Here is a 27,611-nt window from a genome sequence, read left to right as displayed (position 1 = left end):
GTCTGCTATAAAATATGATGTTTATTTTTCCTCGAGGAGAAGCCCAACAAAATTGAGCATTTGCCATTCAATCATGGGTTCTTCTAGCATATTGTGAACTAATGCACTAAATGTATTTTAACTATACTTCATTTGCATTTTACAATATTAGAACGATCCCCAGGTCTTCTAGAACAATTTATTTTCACTCATCTGTTTGATGATCTAAATGTAAAATTTTGTGAAATTGTGACCCAAGTGTGGAATTAACAGGCAGGTTTATTTTAATTTGTCTAAGTTCCCTGATTCTAACTATTTAGAAAAAGAAACATTAAACTTTGATTCTTATTCTTCATATTTTTCAGTTGTAACTGTTAATGTATTTTAGCAGTATAATCTCCTAGAAAACCTCTAACCCCACATAAAGCAATCTCTATGTTGTCTGTCCTTGTTTTGTAGAGATGGCATTCCATATTGCGAAACGGACTATCATGCAAAGTTTGGTATCAGATGTGACAATTGTGAAAAATATATAACAGGAAGAGTGCTTGAGGTAAGGAAGATCTGTCACTCANCTTAATGTATGCAAAGAGAATTTCTCTTTGCTCTTTTTTTTTTTGGTGCTCACAAATGAGCGTTAACACAAGTTTAATTATGAAATCATACGCATGACTTTTTTGATTGTTTTTGTTTTATCTTTTAATAGTTTTATATTTAAGTTCTTAAATGAATAAGTATAGTACTGGAGAACACTCAGATGGAAGAAGTGGAAAGTGAATGCATTATCAGATGCATGTAAGAGTAAAATGAGTAACTTGAAATGTATTTTTGTACCCAGAAGCAAGCTATATTCTTCTGTTGCTTTTATTGGGTTTTTAGATTTGTTTTTCAGAGTTTGTTGTTCTAAAACTGAATGATGTTTAGTGTAAGTGCTTTTTTCAGAACCAGATTTTCACATAAGTAACCCAGCATCATTTGATCTAAATAGAGTTTGAGTCTGTCTGTAGTGATCCAGTCAAGCCGTAGCAGTGTTGGAGTTTGGAAGAGGTTCCTCAGATCCCTGTTCCACTCAGTTCTGCAGTTTAGAGAAAGTGGTCACAACAGGCATCCTCCAAAGCTGCTAGAAGTTGTGCGCAGAATAATTATCCAAATGGTGGACAGTAGAAGCTATGGAGGGGGGATCAAGAGGCAAGCAGAAGGGAGCAATGAGTCCATATTTGTTGGCATCATGAGGTGTTTCAGATAATGCATGGAAGGCAATTGTTTATATGAAATGATTTATAAAATCTCAGAAAGTAAATAGACTTGTAATAACATGTACAAAAAATACTCTTTTTTCTTGATTTTTACCCACAGTTTGTTTCCTTATTTTTGCTACAGATTTAGCAAAATACACTTTAGACAAGATCATTCTTTAAAGATTTTGTAGGAATTTGACCATAACCATCCCTGGTTATGCAGGTCATTGTAGTTCTAGGTGAGGTTTTGGTCAGTGGATATTTGGCACCTTTAATTGTCTCCCGTTTTCCCACTCATTTGCAGTGTTCCTCTGTTGGAAAAAAAGATGGCAGCATTGATACTCTTATTATTTTGGTACTGATGAAGGCTGGGGGCAATGTTGATTGAAACTTATGATATTTAAAGGTGGCCAAAAGTACTGATGCAGGATTCTGTAAACTTTTTTAAAACAGAGAAGAGATAAGTAGAAGAGAGGACTTTTGCAACCTGTAAAATCACAGCAGCATCAGATAGTGTCACTTTCATACAGGAAAGCCTGAAGCAGGCAATGGATTACAACAGGTACATTACTATTCAGCATCTGAATCTCTCTGAGGGGCCACTTAAAATGGTCACTGAGTTGTAGTGTCAGCAGTGAAGAGTAGCTGGATAAGGAAGTAGTGCGTACCTTGTATCATGAGGAAGAGAGACTAAAAACTCACGACTTAAGCAAACCAATTTGAAAGAACACAGAGACCACATCTATTTCTAATGCAGTTAAGTTTTTGCTTGCCTAAGGCAGAAAGATTTATTCCAGTGTGTTGGAGTTGAGGCTGATCTTTTCAGTCTGGCCGGTGTCACATTCATTGTGTGTTTGTCTCTGGTCAGGTTGTTGGGACGCTTGCATGTCTCCTCATCAGGAGGGCAAAAAGAAAATATATCTGTGGCTGCTTGTCCTTGTATACATTTCCTGGTAGAGCTGCTTGAAATCCTGAAGTATTTTTCAATGCTTCTGTACTCATTTCTGTGGTGTCAGATATAATCTGGAGAGACATAGAAATAATAGGGTAAATTGCTGATAAGAAGGGGGAAAAAATCTTGTCTGTGATACTTCTTAGCCAGAGGAATAGTCCCCCAAGGGAGCTGCTGGAAGCTATCACTTAGATCATGTTAAAACTAGATTGGACAAGGCACTGGAAAATCTGCGTTAGGGAACAATCCTGCAATGACAAAGGGCGGGACTATATGACCTAATAGGATTTTTTCCATCTCTGATTTCTGAGATAATGTCAGGAGGACAGCTGCTTCCACAATTGTTCTGTGCCCAGATTTTAAAATGCTGTCGCCCTTTCCAACACTTGTTCATTTAAATTGTTTATTCAGCAGAGGAGGAAGGGAGAGTCAACTATTGTGAATTACTGATAAATTATAAAAATATGGTTGCTTTTGGAGGCTGCCAGCCAAATACAGTGATGATTTAGTTAAATTCTTCATTCAATGCATTTTCTTAGGGCCAGCTCCATTTCATGTAGTAAAGAAACTCAAACACAGGATAGCTATGTTTCTAACTTCTTCCTCATGTCATCCTCTTCAATCCACCTTGTCCTTTCCCCAGTCTCCTCAGGGAACTCGTACTGAAGAAGCTACAAATGAGTCTAAACTGCTGATTTATAGAGACCATAAATTATTGTATTGCTTTAAATGGCAGCATTTTTTGCTATTCTGTTTACAAAAACTCTTCTCAGCAGTGCTTGTTTGGACAAGGTTTAGTTTGAAAACCTAAAGAGCACTTCTTCGTGCAGCATCCACCCTGTCCTAGAAAACTGATACAGTTTTTGTCAGACCACTTATATTGGTAAACCTACCATCTAAAATGAGCAGCAACATATGGCTGTAGTTTACTTTGTAGTTCAACTTAAACTGCAGTGCAACTGAAAGCCTTTAGGGTTTATCCTTTTGTGCTACAACTGTGACACAGGGCATGAGCTTATGTTGTAGCTCTGTTCCCCATCCAGCAATAGCAAACCTCAGACAGCAGCACAGAAAATAAACACTTTTTAAAATAATAAGCTTCTGACTTTAAAACCTCTTCCTCCCTCCCACCCCCCCCCCCCCCCCCCCCCCCCTCCCCCCATTTTGTTGTGTTTCATTGTATTTGGCACTAAAAATATATTTTCTCTTTTGTAATATCATAAGCAGTTATTTATTATCAACTTGTGCTAATAAACATATCATAAAAATAGACAAAATAAGTGTAATTGCCTTGATATAAAAAATACACTGTATTTCACATGGAAACTCAGGTCCTGGAACAAACTCCTTTAATTCCAGAAAACAATTTGTGTTTTTTTAATGATCTTCAGTCAATCTTCTAGTTGAGTTCTGCTTGGAGGGGACAGAGGCAGGTTCCCTTTCTCCTGTCTCCCTCTTCAGATCAGCCTGTGTAGCCGCTGAGAGAGCTGATAGAGGGGTTGGGTAGCAGCCAAGTGACACATTCCAATTCCCTTCAGGGAATCCTGCCAGGATTTCTGTAGCTGTTAATTAGAAAAATAATCTGAATTCCAGCATCTCTCTATTTGTGTGTGGTCAGTCCATAGTTGCTAGTTCTCCCCATAAAGACTGATCTTTAGCACTTTTGATATTTTCCTTTTAATTGAGGAACTCTAAGAAAAACTTACAGAGACCAGTCGTAGTCCCCGTCAACTTCAATTCTGCTAAAATGAACAAGCTGAATTCTTCTCTACTCCTAAAAATCATAGAATCATAGAATTCTTTGAGTCTGAAGGGATCCCTTAAGACCCTTCATCCATCTAGTCCAAGTCCCCTGTGATGAAAGGGACACCTACAGCTTGTCCAGATTACTCAGAGCCCCATCCAGCCTGACCTTGAGTATCTCCAGGCATGGGGCACCCACCATCTCTCTGTGCAACCTGTGCAAGTATCTCACCAACCTTCCTGTGAAAAACTTCTTGCTTATATGCAATCCAAATATCTCCTCTTTTAGTTTGAAACCATTTCCTCTTATCCTATCAAAATCAGCTCCAGATTCTTATTGTGATGCTGGTAGTCATCCTGAATGCCCCTGAGAATCCATGCATCTCAGCATGGATGGACACAGTGCTCTGGACGATGTCCCGCCACTACCTTGGCCAGTGCTAGTAATTCCATTTCTAAGGAAAATTGCTTCCCTTAGACATCTCGCTCTGAAGGTGTTTTTATCTCTGCAGCTTTATTACTACTTATAGCCCCTTGTAAGAAATGGCTTGGGGAGTGTTTCTGTTCATCTACTTTTTCAACTAATGATTTCTTAGGTCCTTAGATGAAACCTTCACAGCCATAGACAGCCTCTGGAGATATTTTGATTACAAATATATTGTGGACTGCAATAACTGGATGTGATTGCTTAGATAGGCAACTGCAGCAGTTCTCACCAGGCTGATTTGCCTCTTAGCAGGCCTCCATGTTCAAGATGATTCTTCACTGCCAGAAGCTGGTACTTTGAGTTTAATGTGGACAAAAGCTGATAGTGTAAAATATTGGAGAATTATATATTTCTGGAAAGGTCTCCTGAGGCTTATTTCCATACAAACCTATTACTGCTGTAATTCATGATCTGGGCTATAGACAGGGGGATATTTTCAGATCTTGACTAGACTTCTGTCTACCACTGTCCTCTGATTTACAGCTATTGCTGTGGTATGTGTCCCATTTGAGCTGGTGAAAATGACCATATCATTTGCCAAACATGAAGATGGGTCCAACTGCTCCCTCCGAAATGGCAGCATGGTACTCAGTATATGGGGGAAGGAAGAGTTAACATTTGCTGTTTTACATGTATGTGTAAATGCCTATAAAATATAATCAATATTTTAAAAAATCTATTCATCACACCATATGCTACTTGAAAATGAAGGAACAAATGCAGTACACTAGACAGGAATTAGACTAGAAATGTCAATTATGTATATGTCAATTAAATGGCAGTTATACCTCAGCAACTTATTAATTAAAACATGATTATTTGTTTATTTATTTATTTAGTAGTTTGCTTTTTGCTTTGCCCTTAGGGTTGAGCTGTTTGCAGCCACATCTACTTTGTAAATCAATTGCCTTTCCCTATTCAAAAGTCTCAGTGCAGCAGAGAGACGAGACTAATTCTTTACAGCGGGGTGCACGAATTTCTGCCCACAGTGTGGAATAAATGGTTTGTTCTGAAATGCCTGTTACCCTGCTGTTTCACTTACAACAAAACCTAGTGATGTGTGAAAGGTGCTCCAGCAGCTTACAATGCAGGCATTAATGCTGAAGCATGTAGTAAAAGTGACTCTGTCTATGTGCATGAAGTGTTTCCTGTAGCATGATCAGCCTGGAGAAGGCTGTCAGAGCAGCAGAAGGATCTGAGTGTCTGTACTAATCCTTACTTAGATACTGCTCTGCATGACAGTTCTCTCCATCACGAGAGAAGAAGGAAAACTGTTGGGAAAGATACAGCTAAATAAATCAGCGTTAGCTCTTGCTCAAGGAATCCACTGAAGGTAGGAAACATTAACTAGAGCTTTCAATGACTGATGCTTACTGAGATGCAAGACATTTTGCACTTTGAAAGCTGTCTCTGTTTTGGTGCTGCATGCATTTGTCTGGGGCTGCAGGTTTGCAAGTACAGGTTAATCATCGGCACACTGTATCTGAACTCAGGTGGGTGAGTGCTAACTGTCAGCTGAATGTTTTCCTTTAAAACAGATATGATTAGAAATACAATCAATAAGCATGTAAATATTGTCAATCTTTTAACCTTTTCTGTAGACCAATTGCAATATGTTGGGTTCATTCACCTTATCTGCATCCCACCCTCATTCTTTCCCTTTTGCAACAGTCTGTTCTCTCCAGAAGGAGATACAGAACTATGCTTATCCATTACTATTATCTGGACTGCTAAAACCTCACAGAAGTCAGGAAGAACTGGTGTATATCAAAAGGAACAGTTTGCAGAATTTTAACCCTGTAAGTCAGTTTTCAGGGTTCTTGAGTAAGCACGATGAGGAGCTTTAGTTGATAGTTTAAACCTTGTCAGATTTTTACCAAAGTTAGAGATTCTCAAAACTATTTCTGAATAACACAAAAGAGAAGTTCAATATCTGTGAGAAACCGGTTCATAAAGATGTAATAATTACTACTGCTTTATTTTTATTTTATATATATATATATATATATATATATATATCAGTTGTGTACTTTCTTTTCTCGTGAGAATTTGGAAAAGATCTCTGACAGAGTTGCTATGCACTTGTATCTGTGTGGGTTTGTATGTGATGGAGATTTAGTGCATAGTTATATTCCAGGCTCATGGTTAGATCTTTGGAAAGCAAGTGAATGGTGTCCACTGCTGTGTTTTGATGCAAAAATGTAGTATCAGCTAACTATTGTAAGTGATCATAAGACAAACTAGTTTAGCTCATTAATTAGTTTTGTCTGTCTTAATTAATCTCTTCAGACAGTTTTGCATCAAAGTAAGTGTTTACCCTGTATGTTCTGAGCCTGAGATACAAAGTGCAGATAGCGTGCCACTTATAGTGCCCTTCTGAGCACCATGTTGCTGTGGTGATGCATTATTATCTCACAATCTTTGCTAGTATTTGAATATTTTGACAGTAGGAAGCATTGCATTTTGGAAGTCTTTGGTTTTTCATCCCTCACATAATTTCTGTCTTTTTGTGCCTTCTGATGTGTGGCTTAGATACTCTGCTTCTCTTCAGTGCCCTATAGTATATCCATGATGCAGCTTGCATCAAACCAGCATCCCTCCTGCTCTCTCCTGTCACAGTGACAGCGCTGTAGCAATACGTGCACTTACTGACAAGCGCCTTTGTTGATAAAGCATCTTGGGTATGCTCTGGCCCATATGACAATGTTCTGTGTTTGCTATTAGCAGGAAAGCAGCCTATATAGCTTTTTCCTTCTCCCAACTTTCTGCATATATATATATATATGTGCATATGTATATATATATATATGTACTCAAAAATGTACAGATGGATATGAAAGCAGTGCTTTCCTATTTCCAGGAAGCACTATTACTGTCCATTCTGCACATAACAGTAGCATTTCTGGTCCCAGCTAAATCTGAAGCTCCAAAATCTGAGCCCTCACTCAGGCACACGAGAGACATCTTTTGCCCTCAGATATCTGCAACCCAGACCACCACAACCAGCGTGAGATCTGTGTTACCTTCATTTGATACATTGCCCTTCCTCACCAGAGCTGTTCACTGTTGGTTGCAGATTCATTCTTCCTATCTGAAATGGGTGGGCTAAATCTACAGCTGCAAACTTGAAAAAGAAGATAAATATGTCTGCAAGTCATCTCTCTCCTTCCTTTCTCTCTCTCCCCTATCAAGGGGTGGTAGAATTGAGAAACAGCTGCAGCTTGTCGTGGGCCACAAGTGAGCTCGAAGGAGTGGGAGAGGAAAGTTGAAAAGAAATGAAGGAGGTAATCGAGCAAATGGAAAACAGAAGCCTCTTCCAGTCTCAGTGGGTGGCAAGGCAAATCTGCAAAGCTGAGCAGAAAAAGACAAAAGGGGCAGATTACTCATTGCATAACAAAAGCAACTGAGTGCAAAATTAGTGATTGTAGGCATGTTCAACCTTTTTGATTTACACGATAGTATAACAAGGTCTGCAGAAAAATTGCTCTGTTGAACTTCTTCAGCTTTTGCCTGATAGTGGCAGCGCTGACATTACTCCTTAGTAAAAACTTGTTTGCAGATGTCACACAATGAGACTGCAGTTATCATAGTGCTCAGCCTTTTCTGTTGTTGTTTTTTCTTAATTATTCCCTTTAAAACTTTTATTCCTTTTTTATTTCTCCCTAAAGCATTAGAAACTTATTGTTTTATCGGTCTGATATATATAATAAGTTACTCTGATTCTGAGGTAAATGTCCCTCTTGGTACATTTGATTCTGCACTTTATATCTAGAAGAATAAAATGTGTGTGGGAAGGAGTAAAAATGACTCAAAATGTGGGTGGGAAGTCTCAAGGCTCTGCAAAGTACAGGGGGGATGAGCCAGCACCAAGACACAATGTGAAACAACTGTACTTGTGAGACATGCAAAGCTGTAAGTAATGCTGTAGGTGCATGGGTTGAACAATTCAAATGACTGTTTCTTGGCACTGAGTGGATTCAGAAATTAATCCAATAAGAAGATGAGGAGGATTAATTCAAAACATTAAACAACATTTACACTGGTGTAAAACCCATTTAAGACAGTTTACTTGCCTTGGCATGCTGCTGCAGTGACTCAGTGGTGAGTCAGGTCCACTGTGACTAAGAGAATTAGTAAGAGTTTTTCTCCACATAATTTTCCTTTTGTCTTGTGACTCTTGCACTTTTCTCAATGTTGTTGTATAACATGAACAATAGGTACTATGCTAAATATCTCTGCCTTGTTAATGTTACCTGTCCCTTTGAAATCAGTAGATGACATGCAGCTGTTTACTAAGTTAACCATTATTGTATACAATTACTACTGAACAATTCTTCGGGTTTTTCTGTGGCATAAGCAAAGATCTGGCTTTACTATAAATATGAATGGATATTTTATATGACAACTGAGCACAGTCATCTACTTTTAGCAGCAATGTTTATCTAATTTCTGAATATCATTGCACTTATTTGAAAATAGTAAATGGATTCCAGTGTACAGAGACTGTACAGTCCACACACTGTGGCACTTTGTGCATGCGGTGGCAGAATTCTTAGCGTGTGGCTGATGAACAGCACTTCACTTCCTGACATTAAATTGAATGGTGTTTCTACTGCTAGCTGAATTATTAACTAAGCCTGCAGAAATCTCGGTGACCTTTAATGTAATCCATATTTTTGGAAATTAAGGAAGCTGGAGTCAAAGTATAGAAAAGAGAACAATTTATAGTCTAATTGAAGTTTTAAACTTCTGTCCATCAATACTACATAATTGTTTTCCTCTACCCTCCTACTTGAACAGGGAGCAGGTGTTAAGTTGTGTATTTAATAAAATCTTTGGTTCATTTCACTGTGAGAAGCTGTTTGATGCCAAGGTTTAGACCGTTGGATGTTTGTGCTTCATTCTGTTTTTCTCTGCTTGAACAGGTGGCTTTTTAGTGATGACCTAACTCTCTAGTGGATTTGTTCTATGTGAAAACATTTAACTAAGAAACCTCAACACAAGTCTTCTAATGAATTACTTTCTGGGTCATTCAGTTTGCTCCACGCATTCACCTAACCTTGCAGATTGACCTGTGTTATCTTTGGTCAAAGTAGAGTGCAGTCAGGACTTCATTTAGAGATTTTAGAGTATGAGGATGGTAGGATTTGGACATCTCAGCAAATGAGACTTAGTTAATATTACAGCAATGTATGTTGTATCTCCTTAACATAGAAAATATGTTTTCATGGTTTCATCTCAGTAGTCTAACTTCTTTTTCCACTTAAACAAGTTTTTGATTCCCTGTGTTAAAAGGCTTCAGTTGCTACCATGCATTTTGATAATGAGACATGTTTCCTTTCACTGTCAGGACAGCAATCAAGTAGTTACAAGTTTAATTATTTAACACATCAAATGGTTTTGTCTACTTTCTATCTTCTCTTTACATATAACTTTACTGAGTCAGTAACACAGTAAGATGTAATGTACTTATGCTTAACTAGTGGGAGAGTCATGAGAAATCTTGAGTCTACTTCCCAGGTCTTAGTTTACAATTTGAGCTCTGGGCCACTCTGTTTCCAATCCTTCAGTCCTTCAAGTGTCAGACCTTAAGTAGTTATTGGTCATCACCTGCAGTAAAAAACTACACCTGTTGTACTTCCAACAATGGCAAGAGACACTAGAATAACAGTGTCATAATGGTAGAGTTTAAATTACTGTATACATTCTTTTATATATTTTATGACTTCACCAGTTATTGCAGCCGTTGCTAAAGAATGAGCTGAGGTTTTCACTGAGCTGTCTACAATAATGTAACATCTTTTCCCTGAGTGATGACAGCTAATTTAGAACCGATCTTTTAGTGGTTATTCTTTCTGGTACAAATTATGCTGCATGTTTCTCAGGCATGATGTTCTTACTGCTCTCAGTTCCCTACAGTCTCTAGGACTACTCCCCTAATTGTCTGGAAATTGTACTTTAAATTATGTGAATCACTCTTATCACATCAGGTTCTTTCATTTATTTATTTATTTATCCTTTTTGTGTTTTCAAGACATAAGGTATGTTAAATGAGAAAACATAGCTGTAAACACATTTCTGCAAAGACTTGTCCTGCTTTCCTTGAAGCTTTGGTTTGCTTGTTGACATGCTGTAGAACAGTCAGTAACACTGTGGTGCCCCTCATTCTTTCAGCGAGGAGTGTGGGGATTTGTCAGTCATCTACAATCGATATGTTCTTCATTTTGACTGTCCAAAAAACTTCACCAACTACACAGAAGAGAATTGCCGTAGGAAGTGGTCCCTCTTACCAAGGACAAATGAAGTGATTCGTAATGCTTTTTCTCAGAGTTTTTAGGACTGCCTTGATCCCATCTTTAAATTAAGCACTAAGATTTTGGCTCAGTGCTTGTGGAAAATTGGTTGGACAGTGCTCTTAGAAATGTAGCTTGATTTTTGTGTGGTCCTGTGTGGATCCTTGAGTTGGACTCAATAGTCCTTGCGGGTTCCTTCCTACTCAGGATATTCTGTGTTTCTATGATAGTCTACTTCATGAACAATAAGAGATGCCTCAGAGATTAATGTTGCTCCTGTGTGTGTTGATATTTTGTTAAATAAAAACACTGAGACAACAGTCTGTCAAGCTGAGCTTTCAAACTATGCAAAGAAGTGGACATATGGTTAGGAATTTGTTTTCTGCATTAAACTCCCTTATATCATTTACAAAGATGTGATGTTTTAAATACTTACTGATAAAGACTCTGGCATGACTTGTATTCTGTGCTTTGGTTAGAAGAGAAGTGTAACAGAATTTTGCATGCTACAGTACACGTTATATGAGAATGTATTCTGACAGCTTATTTTGGCGCAGGAGTAATTGAACTCCCTTGGATAGTGTTTACCTGGGATCTTTATCTACTGAATTATTGAGGCTATGAATTGCATTAGGAATGTTTGTGCAAAATGAATCTGCCAAGAAAAATAATCCTTCTTTTCAACATGATGTTATGAAATTATATAGTAGCCTTCTGTCCTTAAACACAGGTATTCAGGGAAACAGTTTAAAACCTGTACGCTTTAAACCCTATATTGATACTTAATGGTATGATAACTTAAGGTGTTGACATAGTAAGTTGCAATCATTTTCCATTTTAAAGCTGCAGAAAACACTCAGCAGTGTGCACAAACAGTACTATAAAAAGAATAATAAAAAGGAACAGGTTTTTTGTTGTTTTTTTTCAATATAGCAATTCTGATGTGATAGGTTTTATTTCAAGAAATGTGTCCCTGCTCATTGCAGCAGATCTGGAACATGGTGGTCTTTGAGGTTCCTTCCAACTCAAACCATTCTGTGAAGTAGAAAACAGAGATTCTTTAACCTAAAATTATAACGCTACTGTATTTGATATCGTGAATGGCAAAATAGCCTCCAGACTCATAATATGTTCTTCAGTATAAGTACCACTGGTGACTTCATTCACTCGGTGAAAAGCACTCAGTAGTAATTCTTGCAGTAACAGTGTTAAATTTCTGGTGCGATGGAAGTGGAAGGTGTGATGATTTCCAAAGACAGTGGGACAATAATTAAGAGTAACTTGTTAAAGGCACACGAAGTTCTAATGTCTATTTCAACCTTCTCCAGGTTAACAGTTTATGAAACATTCAACATAAGAACATTTTGTTCTATTGTTAGCTCAAGGGCATTTCTTCTGGACTCAGACTTAACTTTAGAGTTACTTGGTCTCTTGTTTTTTTTCTTAATAGAAGTGGCATTGAGCATAAGCCAAAAATCGTGGGCCATTCTGTCTAGCACTGCAGGATGTGGAGTCAAGGAGAACATAGAAGGTTTGCCGCGATCTGGCTTGTGGCTCCATAGGTGTTTTTGAAGAGCAAGGATTGCTAGGAGCATATTCAGGACCTGTTTGGGGGCTATTCAACATAACAAGGATCTGTTCCAGAGAGACCACATGAGTTGTATGCAAGAACTCTGGATAAAGGGGCGTGTGCGTGAAGGAAGAGTGGAGTGGGGATGAAACCAGGCTCTTTTCAGTGGAGTATGGTGCCAGGACAAGAGGTGGTAGGCACAATCTGAAGCACAAGAAGTTGTCTGAACATCAGGATACACTCTTTTACTGAGTGGGTGGCTGAGAAGTGGAAGAGGTGGCTGAGAAGATCACAGTTTGATTTTATAAAGTTAAATGTATATAATAAATAGGTACTGCCAATGTACAGGAGATTCAACTAATTAAAATTCACTGATTTACTCTAATTATATTCTAGTTGATGGAAAAAGAATCCCTTCTCATAAAGAAGCCTCACAATTCACCAGAATGCTTACTCAGCTCTCTTTTTCTTTTTCCTGGGCAGGCAGGAGACAAACATTATCATCCTACTTGTGCACGATGCAGCAGGTGCAACCAAATGTTCACAGAAGGAGAAGAAATGTATCTTCAAGGTAAAACAAACAAACAAAGTCATAACACTTAGAATCATGGCTGTCCTGCTTATACCTGCTTTCATGACCGAGTTGTATTATGTGTATTCCCACTTTATAAGTACCAAAGGAAGTGAGGTTTGATGCATGTAGGCTAGGTAAAAGCAAAACCAAAGCGAAAAAACACCTCACTACCTTCTCCTCCCCAGTGCTTCTTATTCACTATTACTTCTCTCCTAATTTCAATCAATAGCAAGTGTGAATCACTGAGAGAATAAGTAGTAGTAGTTATGTCCTGCAGGTGAAACTACTTGACAGTTATGTTTATAAAATTTTCCTTTTAGTGGAAAATGTGATTTTTCAGATATTACAAGTGGTCCAGGTGAAAGTTAATACAGACATAGTACAGTAGGTTCCCTAAAGCTGCCACTGAAAATTTTAGAACAGTTCTATGCTCATTACCTATTTGCATACAAGGAGAAAATATCTTGCTCCTTACTTAAATTCTCTTCAGTCGGACCTAACTACCTCTGAAAAGAGGAGATAAAGATGCCATGGATCGGAAGCCCTTACCAAACAATAGATTAATACCAGAGGCAACCACAAACTTGGACTGAAGAAATTCACTTTACTTTGTCAGAAAATTTTACTGGTAATAGTGAAGAATAGCTCTGTAACTTATTCATTAAAAATAATAATTAAAAAAATAATAATACTAAAATCTGCATTTCAGGTGTAGAAAATTTTAACTGAACTAAATTGATCAAAGTAAAAGAGGTATGCATGGTTAAATATAGGGACAATCTCCGGGGATAATGAAGGCTTTTGCCTATGTCTTTAATTGGCCCTATGTTCTCAAAGCAAGATAGAAAAGAGAAACAGTAAGATGTGGGAACCGCAAAGTTGTATGTTATCTCAAAATTACATGCTTGCCCAGATCTGTATTACAACTTACACAATTGCCCACAGTTTTCTAGAAGTGTACTTTGAAGTCATTCTTTAAGCTGGAAAAGTTAGACCTTAAAACACAACAGTAAGATCTGATAACAATTTAGTAGGTTATTCAAAATGACAATTATATTGTCTGTTTGGTTTACTACAAGAACTAGCTCATTAAAGGACATAATTGTCCTGGTCTGTGCTCTTGTGTTCTTTCACAAGAGCCAGAGAATTCTGTGGTTCTTCAAATTGCAAAGTAGCTTAGCAGTACTAAAATCCCCCAGGAAATCGGTGCTTTAAAAAAAGATATCATACTATGAATTTGTTTCTAGATTTCAAACCCTCAGAAACTCAACTGTATTCAATCTTTTTAAGTTCAGTTTATCTGAAGGATGACTGTTAGTTTTTGTGATAAATTTTAGTTCAAATCATTACAAACTATGCTCAAGTCCTATTAATTTGAAGCCATCTTAACCACTGTATTTTCTGGTGCTTGAAACATTCCTACCAACTTTTTTAATGCACTTTTTGTCTTCTGATGAAGAACAGATTCCAGTAGAAACTGGTGTTAATTTTGTGAATAGTCTGTGATTAGATATGTGGACTGCCTGACCAGATGTGTTAGCTAAAACTCAGGGATTTATGAGAACGTTCTTCACTCCTTTAATAAACTGATCTAAATTTACCTGAGGTGTTGCAGACCTTAAATCTTCAGTAGTCAGCCAGCTGATTAATTTGACCCTTTTTCTTCTACATGAAAATGTTTCTCAGGCAGTTTGTGTGACTTTAGATTGGAGTAAGTCATTCAAAGAAGTTAATCTAATTTCTGTTTAATAACACTGGGAAAAATGTGCTTGTGTGACATCTGGGGCAAGCTCTTTCAGTGGGCAACATTCATAATTGGAACATAAACTAGCATTGAAATTGAAGGTACTATTAAGCCATTTTTTGGTAGTTCCATCCTCAAAAAACTTCAAAAACTTAGTAAACTTAATGTACCCAGTTTGAATTTACAGATAGTCTTGTACTGCCTTAGTCTGAGTTCATCTGGATTATTTTTGTGAAACAAATTCTGATGCTCTCCATCTGCCTTCTCTGAAATAGGCTTTCTGTTTCTATCTTCTTTCCAAAATCCACTGATGAAGAAAATTATCAAACTGCTGTGAAAACAAAGCATTTCCTATTGGTGTCCTACGCCCAGTAAAAATATTTAATATTTATGACACACAAGTTCTCAGCTTCCCATTTACTTGGAAAGAGCTTACTGTGTACTGATGTTATTTAAGTGTGTGAAGAAATGCTTTATCTTGTGTCATCTCCTACATCAGACCAGCATAAACATAAAAGTTCCTTCTTACTACTAAAATTTACAGATAAATCTTTATTTTATATGAGTACGCACATTTCACTTCCACTGAATACAGTATCACACGATTATAATCATAGAGGGACCTGGGTTGAAAAGAACTACAGGGATCATCAAGTTTCAGCTCCCCTACTATGTGCAGGGTCACCAACCACCAGACCAGGCTGCCACATCCAGCTTGGACTTGAATGCCTCCAGGGATGGTGCATCCACAGCCTCCTTGGGCAAACTGTTCCAATGTGACACATCTTACTGTTGAATGTATGAAATAGCTCAGCTATTGACTTTATTTTTTCTTTTTGACTGATCCAAAACTCCTAAGTTACTCAGTTTCTATTTCACACATATCTCTGGAGTTCATACCCTTCCAATCAGTAGATTTATGAAGTATAGATAGGTACATAGGTTCATGTATTTTCTGCTTTATCTAGGTTGGATATTCCCATGAATTAAGTAGTTCTTTAGCATTTAATTTATATGACATAAGCATGCAGTGCAAGGTCAGTACAATGCAGAATTTTGAATAAAAGACTGAATTTTCAGCTAGTTTTAAGGGGATCAATGCTATTCCTTTCCATCACCATGTGTTGCTTAGAATGACCTGGGCCAAACTATTATGCGAATATGCATAACAAGAGAATAGGAAGCTCCACGTTCATATAAGAAAATATAAAATTACCACGAGAGTGCTGTGGGTCTCCATCCTTGGAGATACTCAGAACCCAATTGAGCACAGCTCTATGCTGCTGGAATTTGACCCTCTGCGAGCAGGAGGTTGGGCCAGAGGAGCTACAGTGGTACCATATAACATTGCTTAGGTTTTGATGTTAATTTTGCATGCTGAAATCCATGTAGCTTTCTGAAGTACACCTAGTTTTTAAAATCTTTTTTTCCGGGCTTACCAATATGGGGAAGTTGATACTTTTAGCTTTGGGAGTGTGCATGGAATTGTGACTGCAGAGGAATCAGTCAGCAAGTTGTTATTCTATAAAAAAACACTTATTAGGGAAACAAATTAAGCACAGTTTTAAACTTACTCTCCAGGTACATCCATCTGGCATCCAGTTTGTAGACAGGCTGCCAAGGCTGAAGAAAAGAACAAGGTAAGTTACCTTATTTTTTTTTACCCAGTATTACTTCATTGTCATTTTAGTTTCAATCTCTTCTTTTATTTTCCTTTTTTATTTTTCTTTTCTTTTTTTTTCTTTTTTTTTTTTTTTTTTTTCAGCAACCGAACATAGGGAAGGGTTTTAAACTTTTACAATACTGGAATTTTAAACTTCAGTGACAAAAATGTAGCAGATTAGAGAAGCACTCTATATTCTGGTTTTACTTATGATTAAAGCTACAGCTTGAGGAGAACCACGATCTAAGAGCAGTACATATTAGTTGAACAAGAAAAGATGGGGAAATTAAAGAAGAAAAAAAAAGTTAATTTTTAACTTCTGCCTGATTATGACATGATCTGTATGACTTTTTTTTATGTGGCTCTGCACTTAAAAGATCAGAGGACTTTCACTTCATATGTTTTTACAAGAAAAAGAAAAAAAACACAGAAAACAAAAACAAAAAAACCCACCCTCTCCTTGGAATTTCATTTTTATTATTTGCATGTAAAAAATTGGCAAGCCAGACCCAACTTAATTTAATCTCTGGCTTTGGATACCTCCTTAAGTTGGATGATTTTGTGCATCTGTCTTTATTCAAGGGGAAAGGGGGAGTGTTCTGGCAACTTTAACATTAATTACAGGACTAGCAGATGAATAAGCTGCCCGTAGGAAATGAAGAATTAATCTGTAGCTGGGGAAATGATCTCTCTGAAGTGGTGGGACTGAGATGCAGTTATCTCATTTAATGCAGAGGCCAACTACAGGGCTTTTCAGCTCTGCTTTTCTCTGATGCTCCAAGTGGTATCCTTGGTATCTTGCTCAAAAAAGCCTTGCTTTGAATCGAGTCTTGAGCACAAGTCACATGGGACACAAGTCAGAGCAGCAGGCAGCAGCTATAAAAAGAGAGTTTACAAATGTAGTGTTAGCTAGTGCCACTTGGACTAAATTACAGATTTGAAAAAATATTGTTTTGTGTTTTACCCCGAAAGATCGTGGCTGTAATTTTTATAGCCATGTTCTGGAAAATTATTTCTTGGGTATTCCTTGGCAATCTCTGAATATCAAATAAGTGGCATTTCAGAATAATAATTAAAAAAACAAAAAAACAAAAAAAAACACTTTATTGTCAAAATACTTGAGAGTAATAAGTACTGCTGATTAAGTCTAATAGTACTCTGCAGTATTTCAGGCTTCCTGAGGATTTTGTTCTGGCTGAGTATTGAAATTGCAGGGCTAAAACTCCATGTACTCTGTGTAGAATGTGGTAGGATTTTTTTTTTCCTCCTTCAATGATAGACAGTGGATGCTGTTGTCCAGGGTTCTCACGTATAGCACATCTCTCCTGAGGGAGTCTGCCCCTTCCTCAGCAGGGGAAGTTGCCTGCACCTGGAAGTCAGTGGGGCTTTTCCCTGAGTACAAAAAAAAAGTAATAATAAAATAAAGCTCAAAGAATTTTCCAAAGACTTTTTTCTTATCCTTTCTTCCTTTTCTTTCGTGCTTCCTTCTCTTGAAACAGCCAAACAAAACAAACAAACAAAACCAAACCAAACCAAAACAAAACAAAAAACCAACCAAACAAGAAAGGATGCTGTTTCAAAGAGGGCAGTGATAGAATTTCCAGCATACATACAGAGTGAAGTTGGGAATGGGATACCCGAGTTGATCAGTTTTCTTGTCAATCTTTGCAGTGTTGTTTTTAGAAGTATTCTCTCTGTGTTTTTACACAGACAGAAGCACAGCATGTAACTAAAGTAGGTGACAAAAGGAGAAGTAGGTGGCATCACACCCTTAAACTTTGGAGGTGGAGTAGAAGGGCAAAGGAAGTTGTGAAAGAGAGTGACAGTGAGAAGAAAAATATGAAGAGAATGAGATTGTAAGCACAAGAGATAAAACTGGAAACTGCAGAGTAGAAATAAAAGAAATAAGTAGTATAAAGAAGTGAACAGAAGCAATAAAGTCCAATGAGTTTCAAGAATTTGTGGCAAAAGATGGAAGTTTATGTACAGTGGGAAAGGAATAAGTATGGTAAAAGGGGGTAATGGATCATGAAGAGAATATAGAGTATGTGAGATGTAGAATGAACAGGTTTAAATCACCAGGAATAAAAATGGAACACTTTGAGGGAGTAGCTGAATAGAATAAGAATACATCAGAAAGATGAGACTCAGCACTTTTATTGCAAAAGTTAGAAGCTATATTGAATTGTAGTTTTTTCTTGAAAAGAAAATGGCATCTCTAAGATGAGGAAAAGCACTGAAAGAGCTCTGGGAATTTGTTTATGCATTATTAAATATATTCAGACATGTATGCTATGACTTTTATCTAAGTGTTGTTAACTGCTACATGTTAAAGCACATTCTGCTGATGAGCGTGAAAGGAAGAAGGCCTGAGGCTTTGTCTAGGAAACCCTGAGGTTAAACAAAAACTGTTATTTGTCCTTAATGGGCTTTAAAACATTGGAATAGTACATACAGGACGTTGGAGTAGGAGTTTTCTTCAGCTTTTTTCCTCTACAGCAATGGATGTCCTGTAATGACATTATGAAAAAGACTTATAGCTTGCATGTGACATCAGTGCATTGATGACACTTTCATGCAATTCACACAGTTTCTGGAAAACTGCAGCATGCTTTGGCCATGCAGCAGAGGATTTGTGATTATACCATTTGTGCTGAGTCATCATCTCAATGGGCAGCAACAATTATTTCTCAGATAATATTGTACTGATATTTTGCCTGGCCCCTGGAATTCCTGAGCTTGTCCAGAGCCTTCTGAAAATGAGAGGAAGAAAAAGTGCCAAAGTCTCAGTCAGGCATTTCAATAAAACAGAAATGTTTTTAATATGGATGAGTATCTCCACATATATAGTCTCAGAGTGGGCCGTAGGACTAATTTGTGCTAAAGATCTGTGGAAGGGTTGTTCTGATTGCTGAGTTTCTTCATTCTGCTAATACAGAACATTGTAGCAATGAAGAATTACTTCTCTTGTATGATTAATGAATATATATACTTAGAAATTCATATTTCCTCTGAAAACATTTAGCAATTACCATCAAACCATTTTAACTTTACCATGAATGGTTCACCTCTCTCTGTCTCTACTGCTGTATGCAGCTTCACTCGGCTTGGTAAGGAATTCTTGTACTAGATACTCATTTTAAAATTCTCTACAGACTTAACAATATGGACCTTGTTAATGCCTGTCATACAGACACCTCTGAGATAAGACACATTTGCACGTCTACTAAAAATTAGCAAATATTCCAAGAGAAGACTGAAGTAGTAGGATGCTATCTTGACCTGACAGGTTAATAATGCTAAATCCCTTTTAAGGATTTGAGCAGTTATAACCTCCATGTAAGAAGCATTTAGTGAGACAGTAAATAAAAATTATTGTGAGCAAATGGCAAAATACATACTTTTTACAATCAGAAATAGGTTTCTTCAGAGGTGAGGGAAAGTATCTTATGATGAATTAATATATATGGGAAAAAAAAGGGTATGGAAACATGGTCTTCTCACTAAGATTTGCTTGGACTTCAGTTATAAGCATCAGGTCTGTTGAGTCATTGTTTATTTCATCGTGCCTCTTATTTAAAAGTAATTATATTTTTCATCACAAAGCAATCAACTAAAAAAAAAAAAAAAAGCAGTATTTGCTGTGACTGGATGCTGCAATGATTGAAAACGGAGCAAAACTACCTGCATTAAAATTAACTCTTACAATTAGGGAAAAGAAAGCAAACCTATTGGGTATCTGACTCAGTATCTTCTGCAGGATGTCGGGCTGCTGTGAGTGACACAGTACAGTGATGTGTTCCAGAGGCAGCTACATCAGTTTGAAATTACAACCATAAAGTAAAAATGTTACAAACAAATCATCTTGTGACCTTGGATTCTCCAGAGCTGCTGTAACTTAAACTTTACCTCCTATAACCTAAGGCCACCCTGGAAGCCCAGCCCCTTCTGAAGGGTAGGGGGGAGGAGCAAGTTTTTTCTGAAATCATTTTGTTTTTTCAAACTGTCAGTATAGAGATGGGTTTTTGGGGGCATACCTGTCCATTTTGAGCTCACTCTAATTTGTTATTTTGGCCAGTGAAGGTTATATTCAAAGAAATGGCTCCCTCTTTTCTCTCTTTTCCTACTATTTCGTGTCTCTTCTCCTACCATAGGAAACAAGGACTTCCTCTGAGAGTATAATTTCTGTACCTGCTTCAAGTACATCGGGTTCCCCAAGCCGTGTGATCTATGTGAGTATTTTGTCTTTGCAGCACTTATATTACCAATAGAGTGTGGTTCATACCACAGGAACCAAACTACCACAATCCTTTCTAAAAATATATTCTAAATAAACGCTACAGCCCACAGGTAGATTACAAGCTTAGATTTGAATACTACTTTCTGAAATCAAGCTGCCAAGCCTGCATCTGACTGCATGTGAAAACACGTGTGTGTGACTGCAGGAGACAGGCCTCAAAGAATTCCAGTCCTTAAACTCGGAGAAATTTGGTGTGTTTCTGGTCTAATAAGTACTTACTCTGGAAAGTTCAGAGAGTTTAAAAACTGGACAAATATGCTAAAAGCTTATACTGAGTGTACTTCAGTTGTAGTAACTGCTGTAGGTAACATTCATGAGCAAAACCACTTGGTAACTAATATGTAGAAATATGTAGCATTCCCATTTCTTTGACCAAGTATCCCTGGGGAAGGTCAGTCATTCTCACTGAATGGTACCAGAGGGGATTGCTGGAGATGTGACTGGCTTTATTACACTAAGATTAAGAGCTTGCATTTATTATACTGAGATGAGCAAAACAGTGCCTTGGAGCCAAGCTTGTCCTCATTCTTTAAACAGATATTATTTTGAATAAAATAGCCCTTTATATGAGTGAGACTTTGCTGGAAGTGAAGGAATTGCCCCTTATCTAAATGGCTATCAGTACTTCTAAGTTTTCCTTCCAATTGGGTGCATGCTGGGGATTAATCCCAATTAAAGAAAAAAAAAAGTCATTTCCACAACTTCTGTGAAGGCAGTTTATTATATTACATATTAATGTAATACAATAAGTATTACGTAAATGTTTTCTTTTAGTATTTTCTTTTGGTCTCTCCCACTCCAGACTTGTGCTACATCATTGTTTTTATAACCGTGAGCATTCTTCTAAGGTTTATGTATTTTAGTAATAGGTGGTAGTGTTTGTCTTAATGTTTGTGATTACAGCTTTAAATATGCTTCACAGGTTGGTAATAGTCAAGGACAAACCTGCATTTTCTTTCTTCCTTCCTTTTCTTTCTGAAGAATGTCATTAAATTAGCAGACAACCCTCATGCTTGTTACCATAATATATTTTGGAGGCATCTGGGACTGTGAAAGAATAAGTTCTCTAGCAAATATGAGTTGATTAGGTTAAGAAGATTTCTCAGTGGGATACAAGTTCTTGCTCTGTCTCGTTTATAACTTGCTTAATTGTCAGAAAGCTTTGAGATCAATTAAATCGTATTTCATCCTATTTCTATGAACAGAAGAGAAAAAAAGAGTGTAAAATGTGTTACTGAACTTCTATATTGTCAAAACAATCCTTTGGCTATCTTTTCTATATTTTCTATTACAAGAGTTCTATGATATACAGACATGCTCAAGTTTTGTTTAGAGTTTTTCATGATTGATTTAACCACTTACAAATTTATGCTGCTACTGAAAGGCGTCTCTCACACTTGATCCTGCCTTTCTCCAGCTATGTTTTCCTGTCTCCTCTTTGGTGCAGATGGGTCTGCAGATTAGATTAGGGTTCAGTTAGATTTAAGACTATCTCCATGTAGAAAACAACCTGACTATTGTTTCCAACATACATAATTTTTTTCTTTTTTAAATTGCTAGAGAATAACCCAGGAAAAAGACCCAACTGTCTAAATTTTATATTGCTAGCAAAGATCAAGGCAGGCAGAGCAGGTAGGAAGTGGCATATGGGGTGCATTAAAAAGAGCGTGTCCAGCAGGTCCAGGGAGGTGATCCTCCCCCTCTATTCTGCCCTGGTGAGGCCTCATCTGGAATACTGTGTCCAGTTCTGGGATCCCCAGTACAAAAAAGACAGGGATCTCTTGGAAAGAGTCCAGTGGAGGGCCACAAAGATGGTGAAGGGCCTGGAGCATCTCCCCTATGAGGAGAGAATAAGTGAACTGGGCCTGTTTAGCCTTGAGAAAAGAAGGCTGAGAGGGGATTTGATCCAGTTTTATAAATACCTGAGGTGTGGAGGCCATAGTGGCAATGCTGGTCTCTTTTCAGTAGTGCGTGGGGACAGGACTAGGGGTAATGGGATGAAACTTCAGCATAGGAAGTTCTGCATGAGTGTGTGCAAGAAATTCTTTACAGTGAGGGTGACAGAGCACTGGAACAGGCTGCCCAGGGAGATGGTGGAGTCTCCTTCTCTGGAGATATTTAAGACCTGCCTGGATGCCTGCCTCTGTGACGTGGTGCAGGGAGCCTGCTTTGGCAGGGGGGTTGGACTCATGATCTCTAGAGGTCCCTTCCAACCCCTACAATTGAATGCAGCATTTTGTGGGTGACATGTTTCTGGTTCATGGCATACTGGCTAGCTATGCAGTGATTTACAAAGTATGTTTTTTTTAATGTGAGCATGGTTCATGCAGGCTGTCTACTAAAGTTGTGTATCTTTCATTCTTCTGTTGACATCAGTCTGTGTTGGCTTTTTGTTTTGAGAGGGCATAGACTAATACCCTTTGAAGTTAATGGGAATCTTTTAATTAGCTTCAGTGATGGTTAGATTATATCCAGACTGAAATTTCCTCTACTGCAGACATTCTCTGAATCACTGCATACCATTTAAAAATTTACTTCCAGTTAATGTCTAGATTGTGTCACTAAAAAGGGCTTAAATAAAAGTCCTTATTTATAGTTATCTAAATTCTAAGGAAAATTAGGAAGTTCCTTCAATTATGTACCTAACTGCAAGGTTTAGTTTAGGTTACACAGCTGTGCTGTACATGCTTCTACCAGGAATAGAAATTGTATTACATTTATGTACCCAATCATATTTGCTATTATAAGATTGTAAAAGTAAATATTCCAAATGAAAAAGATACTCTAAATTTAGATTGTGTGGTTTCAACAGAATCCAGAATACCAGATTATTAAGAAATAGTTTAAAACCTCTTAGCTGTAATTTGAGCCTTCTCTAGAGTATTTAAATTTCAGTCGAGTATTTGGAAGTAGGTAAAACAAGTAAAATAAAAAATGTAGGCTGAATGCTTGTGGAGTTCAGTGTTTAGAAAGCAACTGTATTTCTAAGGTGTTCTTTCATTTAAATTTGGCTATATTATGACGTTTAAATGGGAAGGAGTTTTATAAGTAGGTAAGTTAATTCTGAAGTCTTATGGGAGGACATCACATTGCACTGCTCTATGGAGAGACAGGGGCTAAGACTACCATGATTCACATACTCCTAATTCTGAACTTCTCTGAACTCACTAGAATAATCTCCACAACCTTGAATGCCTTTTAAAAAACTTTCACAGCCTCCATGGCTTTCTTCATAGACTACAGTACTTCCCAAAGTTTTCCTGGAGCAGACCAGACAGACTCCTGGTTGTTGAATGACATGTGCCTGTGACAGAGGTTTCCACTGGCTTCTCAGCAAGAAAGGATTTATTTTCATTAAGGGTCTGTTTTGTTGCTCTTTAGGGACTGAAGTAGCTGCAAGGAAAATGAGATCACTGTGTCATCTTTAAGAATCAGATATCTGATTAAAATAAATTTTGTCGCTAGTTTTGAAAATATATGGTGGTTATAGTAGCTTCCTTAGTTAAGAAAAATCTTTCTCTTTTCCATGTTGCTTGTGTTTGCAGAATTCCTGCACTGTTTCAGGAAAAGAGAGAAATTAAAGTTGCCATGCTACCTTTCTCCCGCATGATTAATTTAATGAAAAACTTCCCTAGAAAATCTACTCAAATTATCTCATACAAAAAAAGAAGTGTACTCACTTCACACATAAATCCTTGATACTTGCAGATTATCTACACATGGAAAGCATTATTACAGTTTGACAGCTGATCATACTGAGATTCTCAGAGAAATGTGACATTCAGTCATCATTTTACTGCCAAAAGAACAAAGAATTGATCATTCTGCAAAGCCTGAGGTACTACAGTACTGAGGAACTACAGAATTACACTGCCATTTTCCCCCTGCATATGGCTAATTTGTTGTTCTGTCTATGATTTTGATGCGTGCTGTGTACAGCTTTGGTGCAAGTAACTGTTATCCTAGTGATAATCTGTGAAAATACGGCATTCGATAATCTTACTTTTGGAATAACGATACTAGAAGGGGAGTGAAACAGCTGGCAGAGAGCCCTCTGTTGGTTGTGTGAATCTCATGAAAGGGTCTGATCTTTTTTTAAGTGGCATCTGTAATCTTCCAACTAACCCACAACAGTGTAAATCCATCATCTGCTGACTTTTGACCCATAATTAGGGCTGCTTAGAAATAGGAAAGGAGGGAGGTGACGTTGTGGTATACAACTGAATGGAAAGAAATTAAAGACCTGACTAATGTTTGTCAGCATCTGGAGAGTATATGTTGGAAATACACATTTGATTATTCACTGCTGCTTATGATAGGGGAACCCTGCGTACCAATACCACTTTAAAATGAAAATTGTTTTGCCTGTGAAAAACTACCATGTCTTGTGGAATATCTTCTACAATGTCTTGTAGAAAGTCTTCTACAATGTCTTGTAGAAAGACTACGTCTCTTTATACAGTTAACAATCAGAATATAACCAAAGGAACTGGGACCATGCCATGCTGCTTCTAATAGTATTAATGTGACAAAAATGGGAAACACCAGTATATTAAAAAGAAAGCAACAGTAAAATTTAGCATTGTGTATTAAATAAAAGGTATCTAAATTTGCACAAATACAAGAGTAGTTTATTACTTTGATGACAACTCTTCTACCTACATATATCTGTCCTTTTCTGATTGCCTCCTGACCATATTCATTCTTATTCTTACTTCTTTCTTTCCTCCTTTCCTCAGGCAAAGCTTGGAGATGAAATTCTTGACTACAGGGATTTGGCTGCTCTTCCTAAAAATAAAGCCATCTATAACATTGACCGCCCAGATATGATCTCCTATTCTCCATATATCAGTTACTCTTCAGATGACAGGCATAGTTACGGGGAGGTACTGAAACATGGGTATTTTTTTTTAATATGAATTTGAGATTTGATGTGCATCATTAAACATTGTTGAACACTCAAATGTGCAGAATTAAATACATATGTATTTTATAACTTTGATTAACTGACTCATGTCATCCATTCATTCACAAAGCATTTTAGCCTTCCAGAAAATTTTCATTTCACTTTTTAGTTCGTGGAACAGATGATGTGTAATTAGATATGCTTTTCTTTGAAAGGAGTAGTTCTACGTGCATGTGGTAGGAAACAAGATCCATTGCTAATCAAAATGGCAGGAATCAGCAGCAAAGCCAAATGACTTCCATGATTTTTAATTATTCATTTATTTTTTTAAGTGTACTATTCTTATTTTCATAACAAAACAGCGTTCAACTCATGTGTTCTCATGTCATGCATGTATTTCAGTCTGTTCATATACAGAGCTAATGTTAAGCGATTTGTTCTAATGAAATCTAATTTAAGGTAATCTTATTAATCCTAATTCTGGTTGTTGTTTTTGTGCTTGTGTGTGTATGTGAAACATTCATATATAACTCCTGTCATACAAGTTAGCTTTCTTCCCTCATCACATCTACTCTTTTATTTCAATTTCTAATTTCTTCTGTAATTTGAGATACTTCTTTACTAATTCAACCTCTCAGAAACACTGCATTGATTTGTAAGATAAATACTATCTAGCATGGAAGATTTTTTTCTCTGTGTATGCAAATAGATTGCTGGAAATGAATACAAGAAATAATAGCCGTGCACCCAAAGACCCAAGTGAGGCTCAGGACTGGGTGTTTGCTTCAGCACTGGTTGCTGGCATATACATAGACTTCTATTAAGATACAAGACTTAGCCTGAACTGACTATTCATGGTCAAAGTATGAACATGATTTAAAGCATAAACTCTATTTCATGACACATTTGCTCTTCCCTTGGTGTTTGCACCACTAGGCCAAAGCATGCTTGGGTATGCCTGCTCTGATGGAGGCATTATGTCACAAAGACCTCAGTGATACCTTAAAAAAAATAAATAATAATAATAAAAAAAACTAGTATCTGGTTATCTCCTTTTAAATGCATAATTTAGTGAAGGATATCTGGGGCTGCCTGCTTTCCATCCAATGCCAGTGTGCACACTTTCTTGATACTCCAAATATTTTACATCCTTGGCATTGGCATGGTAAAATATATATACATATATATATATATATTTATATTTATATATATATATATCCTGGTTTTCAGCCTTCATCATCCTGGCTATACCTGCAGCTATGGTAGTTTCAGTAGATTTGTTCTCAAGTAATCAAGCTTGGTGTTTAATTTTGAAAGGAAAATTATCAAATTGCAGGATGTTTAATTCTAAATGCAAGATGCAGGTATTTTTGTTTCCCTTGAAATCACTAGTTCTGAGCAACAACAATTCTAATCCAGATTTTGGAGGTGCTTTAGTGTAGATATAACTAGGCCTTATGCCTTATTTAAATGTGAGGTTTCTACCATCAGCACTCAGTGGTACAGGTACAGGCCACAGGATTTTGTAGTAACAATGGAAAGAATTTATGTCTCTTTCTTTCTTACCTTGATTAAAATGAAAGAATATTACCCTAACTCATTTGACAGGTGTTTTTCCTATTTATATCATGTTATACATGGATATTGATATTTTAGGAGTAGTTCTTCTCACAAGTAACATCATGCATGAATTTGTATCACTAATTTGTTGTGTGTTGCTGTTTGCAGTCACCTCAGTTGCTCTCTCCAACACTTACTGAGGTAATCCCCAGTGCCTTTCTTCGTCTGTTCTGACCCATTTGGTGATGCATAAACCTGGTCACATTGATAACCAGCAGCGTCTGAAATGTGTGTCATCTGCAGTGCATGGGGTTTTAGAATTTATGTTCTTACCAGTGTTACTTGTGTTGAATACATGTTCTGCTTCTGCATTGTCATCTGTATGCATCTATCTCTCCTGTCATCCATGTTTCAGCTTTCCAAAATAAAGGTTGTATTTTGGTCACTTCTTCAAGTTCTACTGAATAAATTACATTAAGAAACATGATTTATTTTTTCATTTAAAGCTGCCAGCATGAGTTGACTTGAATTAATGCTTGGTATGCTTACTCTTCTTTCATTATTATTATTTTTTTTTATTACTCTTCTATTGTTATTCCAAA

At 37.1% G+C, this 27,611-nt stretch overlaps 1 protein-coding gene across 2 annotated transcripts in view; it reads left to right on the top strand.

Moving 5' to 3' along the window:
• ABLIM2 (actin binding LIM protein family member 2) overlaps positions 1–27,611 on the top strand; it is a 133,151-nt gene that overhangs the window by 65,150 nt on the left and 40,390 nt on the right. The window contains exons 6-11 of one of the 2 annotated variants that reach the window (XM_015862871.2): positions 439–532; positions 12,746–12,833; positions 16,162–16,220; positions 20,398–20,475; positions 25,283–25,429; positions 27,178–27,210. In XM_015862871.2, the coding sequence (XP_015718357.1) occupies positions 439–532; positions 12,746–12,833; positions 16,162–16,220; positions 20,398–20,475; positions 25,283–25,429; positions 27,178–27,210 (499 nt within the window). Of the gene's footprint in view, positions 1–438; positions 533–12,745; positions 12,834–16,161; positions 16,221–20,397; positions 20,476–25,282; positions 25,430–27,177; positions 27,211–27,611 lie in introns of those variants that run through there. The other variant, XM_015862872.2, reaches the window with a different exon arrangement.

The sequence above is a fragment of the Coturnix japonica genome, chromosome 4, assembly GCF_001577835.2.
Source record: "Coturnix japonica isolate 7356 chromosome 4, Coturnix japonica 2.1, whole genome shotgun sequence".
NCBI lineage: Eukaryota > Metazoa > Chordata > Aves > Galliformes > Phasianidae > Coturnix > Coturnix japonica.
The sequence above is the reverse complement of the archived record's forward strand: the minus strand, read 5'-3'. Positions and strand labels throughout refer to the sequence as shown.